This window comes from Xenopus laevis, chromosome 3L, assembly GCF_017654675.1.
Source record: "Xenopus laevis strain J_2021 chromosome 3L, Xenopus_laevis_v10.1, whole genome shotgun sequence".
Lineage (NCBI taxonomy): Eukaryota > Metazoa > Chordata > Amphibia > Anura > Pipidae > Xenopus > Xenopus laevis.
The window spans coordinates 153,720,161-153,733,495 of NC_054375.1; the positions used below are offsets into that span (position 1 = coordinate 153,720,161).

The window sequence follows — 13,335 nt, forward strand, 5'->3', positions numbered from 1 at the left end:
TTCTCCTTTAAGCATGCATGAGATTTGGCAGTTTGGCTCAGTCCACACACAGAAAACAGAGGGGTCCTGTTTCAAGATGGCAGCGCCTATGAAACACTTTTTACATGTAGGATATTTTCTAATCCGTTTCAGATATAGACAAAAACAGTTGACAAAAGGGTTTAACTAAGGAGGGAAAGATAAATATTACTCATGTCTCAAGGTGACAGGTCCTCTTTAACATTAATATTGATTTGGCTGCTTTGTAGTATGGCCTATCACCCTTTATTAGACCCCTTCTTTGGTCAGTAAGACTCTAGGTTCTATGGCCAAGCTTTTGTTTTCCTAGTTCTCCCCAAATTAAAGTGTTTTTTTTTATTCCTAGATCTATGTTGAGTTCGCACATTACTCTAGAATGAACTTTGGCCATCATTTTACTTATAGGTTTATATCAACAGGTTCTCAGGATTCAAATGTTTTTGTAATAGATTTATGGGATATATTATATTGCCAGTATAAATCTTTGAACACTGATCTTGTAAGTGATTTATTATATTTATTGGCATATATAGAGATGGTTTTAACACCTAAATGGATTTTGTGCAAAATGTTAACGTATTATACTCGCATGTCAAGAAATTGTACATATATTTCATATGGAAAAATATTACTTTGAATCTCTTCTGATAAAATGTACCATTTAGTCCCCATGTGGTATTATAAGAGGGTATTTTTGAGCATACGCACCTGATGTGGCTGGCTCTTAGTGAAATAAATGTTTGGGGCACTGAACAGGTTTTAGTGCACATTAGGGTTGCAACCGTTTAGGCCCAGGAGGGTTGTACAAGTCAAAATTAGAAAAAACGGGCAGGATTCCCTGAGATTGACGTGTCATGACTCTGCCCGCCATTGGCAATGACCCGCCCCCGGAAACCACAGATCCGCCCCAGTGATGTCACTGGGTCGCCCCTGGCCAGAGTTAGCGATGGGGAAAGTTGGCAACCCTAATGTGCATGTACATGCTTTAGAAGATGGAGCTTGTGGAGGCACAGACAACTTCTATGTTCATACACTTAAAAGGAGAACTAAACCCCCCAATAAGAAAAGCCCCTACCTACTACCCTAGATAGTCCCCACACCCTGCTTCCCCCCGCATAGTTCATTACCCCTGAAAGTGCCCCTAACACAGTAATCACATATCGGTGCAGAGTAAGCGCAGCAGAGATCATGGGGGCCATCTTCCGGATCTTCTGATCCTCTTCCTTCCCTTTAGCAATTCACAGCACTTTTGGTACAGCTGCTATGAACAGAAAAACTGCTCCAACTGCCCCAATACGGCGCTCCTTACAGATGAAGACTGAAGATACAGAAGATGGCGCCCATGAGCTCTGCTGCACTTACTCTACACTAATATGTGAGCAATATATTTGTGACAGTTTCAGGGGTAATGAACACTGTGGGGGGAAGCAGGGTGTAGGGACTATCTAGGGTAGTAGGTAGGGGCTTTTCTTATTGGGGGGGTTTAGTTCTCCTTTAAAGTGTACGAACATAGAAGTTGTGTGTGCCTCTTACTAGTGATGGCTCCATGTAGTGAGGCTCAAATCCACCTAGGAGAGGTTCAGGCAAAAGCCTCTGGCAGAATCCTCCTGAGCCCATATGGTTTAGCCATAATATATTACAGGGCTGTCCAACTGGTGGCCGCATGAGGCCCGTGACCCCCCCTTATGTGGCCCTCCACATCAAAGTCTGCCTGCTGTGTCTGTTTATCATTTGTAAGATTTAAAAGGTATCACTACAGAGATTAACTGCATAGTTTAAACCTCAAATTCACACATGTAATCCCCCTGCATTGTTCACTCCCCTAAAGCCTGTACTGTTCCACCTGAGACCCAGACTGAAACTGCCACATTGTTCACCTGTTCACACTTTATACAAAATGCTAATGGGGCACCAGCACTGTGTCACTGTATGTAGTACATATTAGACTGCTCCTGATTAGATGTGATCCCCCTCCTTAGCAATTTTAATGCGCTCAATAAAGCCACTATATTGATATTAATCTGCCAGACTCCGTGATTGCTTTGAACAGCGCTCTGCAACGGTAACAGAAGCGTGCAGTGGAAGCCGGCTAGAAGGAGCCGAACTATCGCGAGAGCTGCGGCTTAGCAGGAGCTGGCGTGCAAGGGAAGCGCTCCGCCATCAGCCACATCGCATTCTTTCGTCTGCTTCTGATTCCTGTCTCCTGCTCTGTTCTGTCTTCCCTATTCTCCCTGTGTCTGTCATACTTTTTGGTATTTGTTCTGGGGGTTTGTTAGAATTTGAAAATTATTGTTAGGGTCCCCTAAAGTGTTTAATCATATGCTGGGGTACTGTATTATACACAGGGGAGGAGGAGGCATATGGATTTAAGGGTATATCTTAATATGACTTAGCTTTTTTCACATATGAGAGGCATCCCAGGACAGGCACAAGGTAGTTTGGCTCCCTAGGCAAGAGCTTCAATCAGTGCCCCCTGTCCTGCATTACCATTTACCTCTTTATCATGATGGTTTTTAAACAAAGAAAAAGAAACACTTTTTCCTTTATATTACTGCCCCCCAGCAAGCCCAGCAGCCATCCATCATACAGCCCTCCAGCAGCCATCATACAGCCCTCCAATCTTTACCTGTGTCAGCAGCAGCTAAAAATAAATCTGATCACATCATATTGCCCCCAAGTATTTATGTACCTGTGCCAGCGCCCAGCCCAGCAGCAACAGCAAAGATATGGGCCCAGGGCCAAATCTGTACCTGGCTGTGCCAGCACTAAGCTTCACACTTTCACAGTAATAGAAAGAAAGTTCAGTGCAACTGTGCAAGGCTGAGAGCAGCAAGCGAGAGCCACACCAAGCAGCCCCCAGCTCTCTGCCTCTCTCTGTTACCCAACCGCATCATTCACGTCATTGGCGCGTATACGCACGTCGCACTGCACCGCACAGAAGGAGCAATTACTTGCTGGCAAGAGGGAGAAGGGGAAGGAGGGGGATTCCACCCGACTGAGTGACCATGATTACTGAAACAAATGATTAAATAAATGCTTGGAAAAAATGGAAAAAAAAAACCCCCCATTAAAAGTGCGTCCCTCCTAGACAGCTGCCTACTCTGCCAATCCCTAGTTCCGGCCCTGATCCTTGCAGTGAGCACTAACCATCTGGTTTCTTGGTGTGCTATTAATGTGGACATGGTCTTGCGGTAACATGGGTGTGGTTTAAAGTGGGTGTGGTCTAAAAACAGGGAGTGGCTAACGCTGGCTTCCATTATCGGCCCTCCACCATGTACACTAGAAAAATTCCGGCCCTCTGTACCATATAAATTGGACAGCACCGATATATTATATCATAGTGCCACCTAGCGGCCAAACTTGTGATAACTAGGAGTCATATTAGACCCATGAAATGGGGAATTACTCCCTTCCTTAGACTAAGGCTCCCCTTGTGCCCAATCTTTGGGGGAATGCAAAGTAAATGGGGACACATTTACCAGTCCCCTACACTGCCAACAATGGCCAGATACACCAATAAGGGAACAAAATTGGGTTTGGGGCCATTTCTTCTTACCTTTCCTTTCTGTAGACTTCAGTGGAGTATTATAAGATTGTTCATATCTGTTGCTTATTTCGTGTACATTAGAAATGCAAATAAAAACCATTGAAAAGAAAAATTGGTTTTGGGGAGGCTTAAGAAGGCCACACATGGGTTATTATACCAAGCCAGCTCCTCCCCTGCGGATCAAGTAGACAGCTCATTGGCCTGTACGTGTGTGAACTTCCAACCGGCCAACCCAACTGAATTGATACTGGATGTAGACCCTACTTGGCCCACTGATCTCCCTATGGGAGAATAGGCCTCCTATACAATTTTCTGGCAGGTGGCCAAATGATTGGATGAGCCCACTAGAGTGCGGTTGGCCAAATTCAACAAATAACTTATTTGACCAACTGGTCAAATGAGCAGCTCTTGACATGTATTCTAGGTCAGGTCGGTGATGTCCTCTAAGCCTTTCATAACCCAACATGAAGTTGTCCAACCCATAATCCATAGCTCCCTACCAAAGCCATCTAAATGCCAAACATCACTCTACCTTTTATTACAAAGATGTTTGGCATGACAAAAGACTAGGGGGGCACAATGTCATATGACTACACAATACAAGTAGTCAATAGCGTAGCACCGAACTATGATATTCACAGTAATTATGTTTAAGGGACAGACTCCCATAAGTGTCTACTTCCAGCCCATCCAACACACACGGAGGATGAATATGGTCACTGAGAAGGAAACAGATCATAGGATTAATAATATGTCCAGCAAATACATGGAAGGTGACACCCATGAGGAACCTGTGCATAACGCCCAATGCTTGCTTCTTGTAGGAAATGTGGGAAGACTAAAGACTAAGTATGAATGGTCCATCAATACATTCAGCAGGGTTTTTTTATTTCTGTGGCCCTCCAGCAGTCCCGGGCCTACAACCTTTATAGTTATACCACTGCTTTATTCCAGATTTCCCCCTCACTTATGCTGCATGTTGCAATCACTCACACAATGGCAGCGATGCAGCGCAGGAATGTTCTACGCACATACACATAACACACTGTCCCTACACTTCACCTCACATTGCCTTTGTCTTCTAAACAACAAAACTAAACTTTCCGAAGAATTTACTACATCAATGAGCATGTCAGACGCACGTCAGGGAAACCTCGTTACCTAAACGTTTCCAGGCACAACCACCACCTACTCTACATCATGTGACCCATGGTAACCTAACCACATCTCAGTCTCACTATTTCACAGGGTATTAATGTAATGCAAAGCACTGTACAACAAAACAACGAATTAGTAGTAACAAACAAGGCGTCATTGGAATAAAAAGTAACAATAAGTGCATTATTAGAAATACAATTCACATAAATATAAAAAATAATTACAATACAGATTAAGGGGTCAGTGTCAAGGAGTCAAAAGGCTGGAGGACCCTACCCCACAGAGCTTACAGTCTAAATGGGAGGGTAACTTAGAGACACCATTCAGAGGGGTATTAAGGTGCTGTGGGTTACAGTTTGTTACACTGTTATATAAGTGCCAGTTCAGCTGTTATCCAGGTGCTCCCAGAGGGAGTCTTTGAGTTTTGTTTTAAAAACACTGAAGGAGGATTCTCTCCTGAGAGATTCAGGAATATAAAGGAGCAGCAAGAGAGAAGGGTTTGAGAAACAAGAGATGAGATGTAATAAGGTGCAGAGGACTGAAGGGATTTGAAGGTTATGATGAGGTGTTTATAAGTTATTATTTGTTTTATAGGAAGCCATGATAAGGACTTCAGCAGAGGAGGGGCCTGTACCATTTTGGATGAGAGGAGGAGTCTGGCAGTGTTTAATACAGACTGTAGAGGGGAGAGATGGCAGTTAGGGAGGCCAGTTAGTTGAAGGTTACAGTAATCTAGTTGGGATAGGATGAGAGCATGCATGAGTGTCTAAGACGTATCAGGTGGAAGGAAGGGATGGATTTTGGAAATATTGCGTAAGAAAAAGTGACAGGTTTTGACAGTGGTGTTAATGTGATCAGAGAAGGAGAGAGAGGAGTCAAAGATTACCCCCAGACAGCGAGCTGAGTTGACAGAGTTAATAAGCCATCAATAGAGATAGTAAATAGGGGAGTAGGACCAGGCTTAGGTTCAGTTAGGAGGCAGTTAGAGATTTGAACATCTGTCTCAGCTGTTAATAAAGGGGTAGATAAATATATTTGGGTACATCAGCATATAGATGATAATTAAAGCCAAATGATCGGATGAGATCTCCCAAAGACAGAGAGAACAGGGAGAACAACAGCGGACCAAGTACAGAGCCTTGCGGCACCCCTACATTAAGTGGAACTGGAGATGAGGTTTTGTTATCATAAGAGACAGTGAATGATCGGTTAGAGAGGTAAGAAGAGAGCCAAGATGCAGCCTGGTTACGGATGTCAAGCGAATAGAGAATCTGCATTAGGAGAGAGTGATCAACTGTATCAAATGTAGATGATAAGGAGGATATGGATGGGCAAGTAATGTAATGATCCCTCCCTTACCCCTCTCCTGCAGACTATCCCTCCCTTACCTCTCTCCTGTCTCTCACCTACAGACTATCCCTCCCTTACCTCTCTCCTGTCTCTCACCTGCAGACTATCCCTCCCTTACCTATCTCCTGTCTCTCACCTACAGACTATCCCTCCCTTACCTCTCTCCTGTCTCTCACCTGCAGACTATCCCTCCCTTACCTCTCTCCTGTCTCTCACCTACAGACTATCCCTCCCTTACCTCTTGTAACGATCGCCGCCCGGAGCAGGCCCAGGAGCTCCGGGCGGCGCGTCCATCTTCGCCGGCGTCGCTCCCAAAATGGCGGCGCCCATGGCCGCCACGTGGGTAGCGGCGCCGGGCGATGACGTCAGCGCGCCGACGTCGGCGCAAGAGCGTCAATGACGTCAGAATGGCGCCAAATTTGAAAATAAAAACGCCAACTAGACGCCAGAATGGCGCCCAAGAATAGGATTACTTTCCTGAAGCATATCCTGGGTTTCCTGTGTGCCTTATTGCCTAATCTTGTTCCTGCCTTGTATCCTGACCCTTTGCCTGGACTTTGGACTTTGTTTGTATTCTGCCTACCTGTGAACTCTTGCCTGATCCTGACTATTCTCCGTTTAACCCTTTGGATACCGCGACCTTGTTCCTTCAAGAGGGCTTCCTCCTTGATCCAGACAACCTCCCTGGAGGGAGCTCCCGGCTCCCTGACACCTCTCTCCTGTCTCTCACCTACAGACTATCCCTCCCTTACCTCTCTCCTGTCTCTTACCTGCAGACTATCCCTCCCTTACCTCTCTCCTGTCTCTCACCTGCAGACTATCCCTCCCTTACCCCTCTCCTGTCTCTCACCTGCAGACTATCCCTCCCTTACCTCTCTCGTGTCTCTCACCTGCAGACTATCCCTCCCTTACCTCTCTCCTGTCTCTCACCTACAGACTATCCCTCCCTTACCTCTCTCCTGTCTCTCACCTGCAGACTATCCCTCCCTTACCTCTCTCCTGTCTCTCACCTACAGACTATCCCTCCCTTACCTCTCTCCTGTCTCTCACCTACAGACTATCCCTCCCTTACCTCTCTCCTGTCTCTCACCTGCAGACTATCCCTCCCTTACCCCTCTCCTGTCTCTCACCTGCAGACTATCCCTCCCTTACCTCTCTCGTGTCTCTCACCTGCAGACTATCCCTCCCTTACCTCTCTCCTGTCTCTCACCTACAGGCTATCCCTCCCTTACCTCTCTCCTGTCTCTCACCTACAGACTATCCCTCCCTTACCTCTCTCCTGTCTCTCACCTACAGACTATCCCTCCCTTACCCCTCTCTCCTGTCTCTCACCTACAGACTATCCCTCCCTTACCCCTCTCTCCTGTCTCTCACCTACAGACTATCCCTCCCTTACCCCTCTCTCCTGTCTCTCACCTACAGACTATCCCTCCCTTACCTCTCTCCTGTCTCTCACCTACAGACTATCCCTCCCTTACCTCTCTCCTGTCTCTCACCTGCAGACTATCCCTCCCTTACCTCTCTCCTGTCTCTCACCTACAGACTATCCCTCCCTTACCTCTCTCCTGTCTCTCACCTACAGACTATCCCTCCCTTACCTCTCTCCTGTCTCTCACCTGCAGACTATCCCTCCCTTACCCCTCTCCTGTCTCTCACCTGCAGACTATCCCTCCCTTACCTCTCTCGTGTCTCTCACCTGCAGACTATCCCTCCCTTACCCCTCTCCTGTCTCTCACCTGCAGACTATCCCTCCCTTACCTCTCTCCTGTCTCTCACCTACAGACTATCCCTCCCTTACCCCTCTCCTGTCTCTCACCTGCAGACTATCCCTCCCTTACCTCTCTCCTGTCTCTCACCTACAGACTATCCCTCCCTTACCCCTCTCCTGTCTCTCACCTGCAGACTATCCCTCCCTTACCTCTCTCCTGTCTCTCACCTACAGACTATCCCTCCCTTACCCCTCTCTCCTGTCTCTCACCTACAGACTATCCCTCCCTTACCCCTCTCCTGTCTCTCACCTACAGACTATAGCTGGCCATAAATGTTGAGATTTTTAAAAGATCAGATCCTCATCGTGAGACCATGATTTTCTCAGAATGATTGTATGAATTGACCATCAACTAAAAAGACCAATTTGCCAGGAAAACAAAGGGGAGCTGCCTGCTTGGCCCTGCAGACATAGATACATTGCACTGGGACCGACAAAGATTTTTTGACCTGGCCGATCAATTTCCTGACAGATGTCGGCCAAAAAATCGTAAAATGTACGATCGTTCGAATCCCACTAATCGCAAGATAATTCGAAGGATTGGTCAGACTTCCCTAAAATCGGTCGTTCGGCAAGAAGAATCGTCGCCTCTATGGGGAGCTTAACCCTCCCTTTTCTCCAGCAGAGTCAGTGATACTAATTATTCCTAATAATCTTCCATATCCTCAGTCTCAGCTCTTTGCCTCCTTATTAGAATATCCAGTTCCAGGGAAGCCACACCCTGAGGCCTGAGCTTTATATGAGTGGGGTAATCAGGTTATAGAGCTATCAGTGAGCGACTCGGAGCATTGACAAGAGATTTCTCTCAGAGACGCCGGACACAGACATGGAGGAGTGCGGGATCTGTTGCTATGAGTACGGCCAGGGGAGAGAGGCCCAAGCGCTGAAGGGCTGTGTGCATGTGATCTGTGCGAGTTGTCTGCTGCAAATGGTGGACAAGTCTGGGACCGTCATGTGTCCTTACTGCCGAGCCATTTCTGCGTTGCCTAGCGATCAGTTGGACAGACTCTGCGGTGGGTCAGAGAAGGAGCAGAGCCACACGTGCTGGCTGAAGAGATTCTTCTACCCGGCAAAGCGTCACCAAGGTAACCTTTGTATAATTGGCGGGAAGGGGATTTTTCTTTTATTGCTGACCAATAAGTGACACTTGTGGCCCATGACTGACCAATGAAGGTTTATGGGTGGTGCTTCATTATCCCCACTCTATGGCAACATACATAGGGATGTTATGGGCTTGTTTATTATTCATTGACATATTGTGCATGTTTTCTCAGAAAACTCTATGTTCCACCCCGAAATTGGGTGAGTGAGCATATTTTATGTCAGAATTGACTGACTGTCACCTCAGCTGGCAGTTTAGGCGACTCTTTCCTGGAAGAACCAATACTGCCATTTTGGTGCTGTGTTTTCACCCTTGAACCCAAATGTGGCAGATTTATCCTCACCTGGTCTTTACTGGCACCTGTAGGCCTACACTGTACATACGGGCCCTCAGGAGCTGGATATGACTTAAAAAAGAGATTATACCATTCTGTGGGGGTGCCCAGATCCCGATACCGCTCTGTATGTGTTTGTTGCTAACATTAGCGTTTATCTCTGTGCTTGCTGCACTTTTTGGCTTCATGCCCCTTTGGAACCATCTTTAGTTCAGGGCCTCCCTTAGCCAGGGCCGGATTTACATAGCTGGCACTCCTAGGCTCGCTGACATTCATCGCCCCCATCCCCTCCCTTTTATTTTCGTAAATCTTTATCTTTGGGACCAGAGCAATGCAGATTGGCACATGGGAAATTTAAAAAACGGCGCATCCCCAGTGTTCCTGTGGTTGTGGTTGGGCAGCATGCCGCCCCTAAAATCTTGCCTCCCTAGGCCCAGGCCTTGGTGACCTTTCCACAAATTCAGGCCTGACCTTAGCTCCTAACAAGGTTCCCACTGCAGGAAAACATTCACCCCTTAATCCAACCAAATAGATATTCTCCCCAAATCTCACCCTAATTATCCTTCAGGCTGAGCCTCTCCTGCCGATGATTCAGGTGCCCCAGGTAGGGTTGCCAACTTTTCTGGAAAAAAATACCGGCCTTCCTATATATTTATCTTTATTCCCTATTAATAACATTGGGATCACTGGCCTTTCTATATATTTATCTTTTTTCCCTATTAATAACATTGGGATCACTGACCTTCCTATATATTTATCTTTATTCCCTATTAATAACATTGGGATCACTGACCTTCCTATATATTTATCTTTATTCCCTATTAATAACATTGGGATCAACCATCATTTTTACCAGCCAGGCCTGTAAAATACTGGCCAGGTGGCAACCCTAGCCCCAGGGGGTCCGGCCCCACAGTTTGAAAGAAACTGCTCTTCCTTAAATCCAGTATGGCTTCTGAGGGTGGAGGTTGAATAAATATAAACAATGGGAAACGTGACTTCCATGGATAGTGTCGACTATAACTGATTCCCTCAGATTTCCATGAGAAGCAACAATCTAAATTTTAGTCTAGAATGTAAGGTGCCATTTTTGAGTCACTTGCCCCGAGAGTAAATATGTTTTGTATGTATTGGTTTTAGAAAACATTTCTGGATTAGGGTGGCAGAGTTTTGAGTCTATAATGTTGTCATAGATCCCGGTGATAAGAAAATTAACCTGACACGTGAGTCCATTGTGCTGAGGCAGTGTCTTGGATCCGAGCCACAAACCAGAGTCACCCCAATATCAGGAAATACACTCAAGTGCAGAATAAAAACACCTTGTTTCTGTGCCCTGGTGGTCTCACCCACGCTTGATATGAGATAAGACAAGTTCCTGAGTGGACTTACCCAAATAACCAAATTGTTTTCTTTTTTTAATCTTTTTTAGCGAGTCGGGGTCAAGGACACTTGTTGAATCGGACCACAATAAGGTCATTATTTACATGAATTATGCTGAGTTGTCAGGAAAGGAGAAGAAGAAGAAAGTTGCGGCTGCTGGAATGGTAGGCTCCCAACTGTGCCGCCATCTTGGACTTTGGAAGAGCTGCTTTCTGCTCACACAAGGAGGCCTGTACCAAGGACTTTATTATTTGCCGGCATTTCAGGAATATTCCAGAAACCTCTGCTGCTCCTGGCAACGCATTGTGAGATTTTCGAATTCACATTCCGTCCAGGTGGAGATTTATTTCTGTGAGAATGTTTTTTACAGAATGGTGCAAGTATGGTACAACAGCAGTTGTGACTCACCCAGTCCCGTCTGTTTATGTGTGTTATATACACTTGTTATGTTTGCTTCCTAAATAGCTGTAATTATTATTATTTTTTTATTTAATATTTTGTAATTACATAATTGGGTAATGGTCACCTGTATTGTCTATTTATTTTATTTGCGTTTGTTTTGGTTTATTTATCTGTAAATTATTGTGATTAAAAGTACTTTTATATAAGACTATATATAATGGCCACATGCTGATTGCTTTGGAAATTTGGAGTTTTAATGGTTGCCATGTATTGTACAATCTTTCATGGGAATATGGCCACGGGGGGGGGGTGAAGTTAGAGGTTGCTTTTCTGACCTGTAGGTGAGGGAAGTTGTTTAAAGGATCAGTAACACCAAAAAAGACCTTTAGAATTCAATTTCATTTCATTCTTACACAGGGTCCAATGCATTTCATGGTGCTCTACAGGACTTTGGGATGAAAATCTTTCTCATATACAATATGACATTTGTTGCCAAGTAAAAGTTAATTTTTAGGTTCTCGATCGACAGTTACTAATTTAAAAATTAAACTTTTACTGCTGGGAAGAGTAAGAAGAGGGACACAGAAAAAAATGAATTATTTAGGGGCAATTAGGATTAAAAAAAAATCACCCTCATGAAGCTAGGGAACAAGCTGGCAATAAGACACAGGGGGAATTGTTGTTAAATAGACCCAACTCTCAGGTTAAATGGGAAGGAACAAGCTTTCATACTAGGTGAAATGAAGCCTTTTAAAAGATTAAAATTATTATACAGAAGCATTGACCTGTATTATCTGCAGATCTGGTCCTGAGTGAAATGGTTCATGAAAACCTCAGATTCTATTCAAAAAGTCCATGACCCTTAAAGGAGAAGGAAAGGCATTTTTGCTTGGTGGTGCCAAAAGTTAAGTATCTACTTACTTGACACCCCGACCCCATGCTCCTATCAGGAGAAAACGGCATCACCCGGGGTTATTCCAGCGAGCACCACAGAGCGATAGTCTTCCTGCTTCTTCTTTCTTCATATTTCCCGGGCAGAAAGAATGTACAGTTAAATTAAATATCCGGGTTTTTCGTTAAAGTTCGCCTTTTTGCTCTACTACCTATGCACAGCCGTGAGAAGAAGCAGCTTCGTGGTGCTACCCTAGATAGTCCCCACACCCTGCTTCCCCCCGCATAGTTCATTACCCCTGAAAGTGCCCCTAACACAGTAATCACATATCGGTGCAGAGTAAGCGCAGCAGAGATCATGGGGGCCATCTTCCGGATCTTCTGATCCTCTTCCTTCCCTTTAGCAATTCACAGCACTTTTGGCACAGCTGCTATGAACAGAAAGACTGCTCCAACTGCCCCAATACGGCGCTCCTTACAGATGAAGACTGAAGATACAGAAGATGGCGCCCATGAGCTCTGCTGCACTTACTCTACACTAATATGTGAGCAATAGATTTGTGACAGTTTCAGGGGTAATGAACACTGTGGGGGGAAGCAGGGTGTAGGGACTATCTAGGGTAGTAGGTAGGTAGTGATGGGTGAATCTGTCGCGTTTCGCTTCGCCAAAACAGCGAAAAATTAGTGAAAGAGACACGAGGCCCGATTTCGTCGCGCGTCAAAATATTTTGTCGCGGACGCAAATACGTGTTTTAACATGCAACGTTATTTTTGACGCGCAGTGCAATTTGATGAAACTCATCTTCTATGGGTGTTTTGTTTGTATAACCTTTTTTCACCTTTGGGGCTACAGATAAGAATTTTCCCCTTAGTTTCAAGCTTTGTAGTCTGTGATGATAAATGAATATGGTATCTTTTGCTTTGTGTCTGAATGTGCTGAATTGGATTGGACTCAATGGGAAGAGCAATACACACGCGTGTTTCACTTAGTATACTGCTACACACATGCCCTGCATTGTTACAGGACTCCTATCTTGAAAAAAATGGCTCCCATTTTGCAAGTTTCTTAAACTTTTAACATTTGTGGATTTTTTTACATTACCTCTGGTCAACTGGTAATGGTATCTACTACTACTCTATATCACTGTTTAACCAAAAAGTACCATCTGTACTTTATATATCTAATAGTAGATTACTAACACAAGTACAACTAATAAATCTGAACAGATAGTATCTGGATGCTTTGTATCGCAGATAAAAATGAATAAACCATATGTTTATGTGAATGAACCTTATATTTACATCATGTAATTGTAATGATTCTGAAATACTATGTAATGTAATTTTAATGACTCCGATTAAGAATAGTCATCGTTGTGTTATTA

At 44.8% G+C, this 13,335-nt stretch overlaps 1 protein-coding gene across 1 annotated transcript; it reads left to right on the forward strand.

Moving 5' to 3' along the window:
- The first annotated feature begins 8,553 nt into the window (after positions 1-8,553).
- On the forward strand, positions 8,554-11,195 carry LOC121401190 (E3 ubiquitin-protein ligase RNF182-like). The gene is made up of 2 exons (XM_041585526.1): positions 8,554-8,926; positions 10,707-11,195. Exons 1-2 carry the CDS (start codon positions 8,668-8,670, stop codon positions 10,763-10,765), a joined length of 318 nt encoding a protein of 105 aa, XP_041441460.1. The 5' UTR covers positions 8,554-8,667; the 3' UTR covers positions 10,766-11,195.
- Positions 11,196-13,335: the final 2,140 nt, after the last annotated feature.

Bases quoted from the DNA above. Each gene is read 5' to 3' on its own strand.
- LOC121401190 (XM_041585526.1), top strand. From the start codon at position 8,668: ATGGAGGAGTGCGGGATCTGTTGCTATGAGTACGGCCAGGGGAGAGAG. The intron at 8,927-10,706 runs GTAACCTTTGTA...AATCTTTTTTAG, and splicing joins CCCGGCAAAGCGTCACCAAG to CGAGTCGGGGTCAAGGACAC.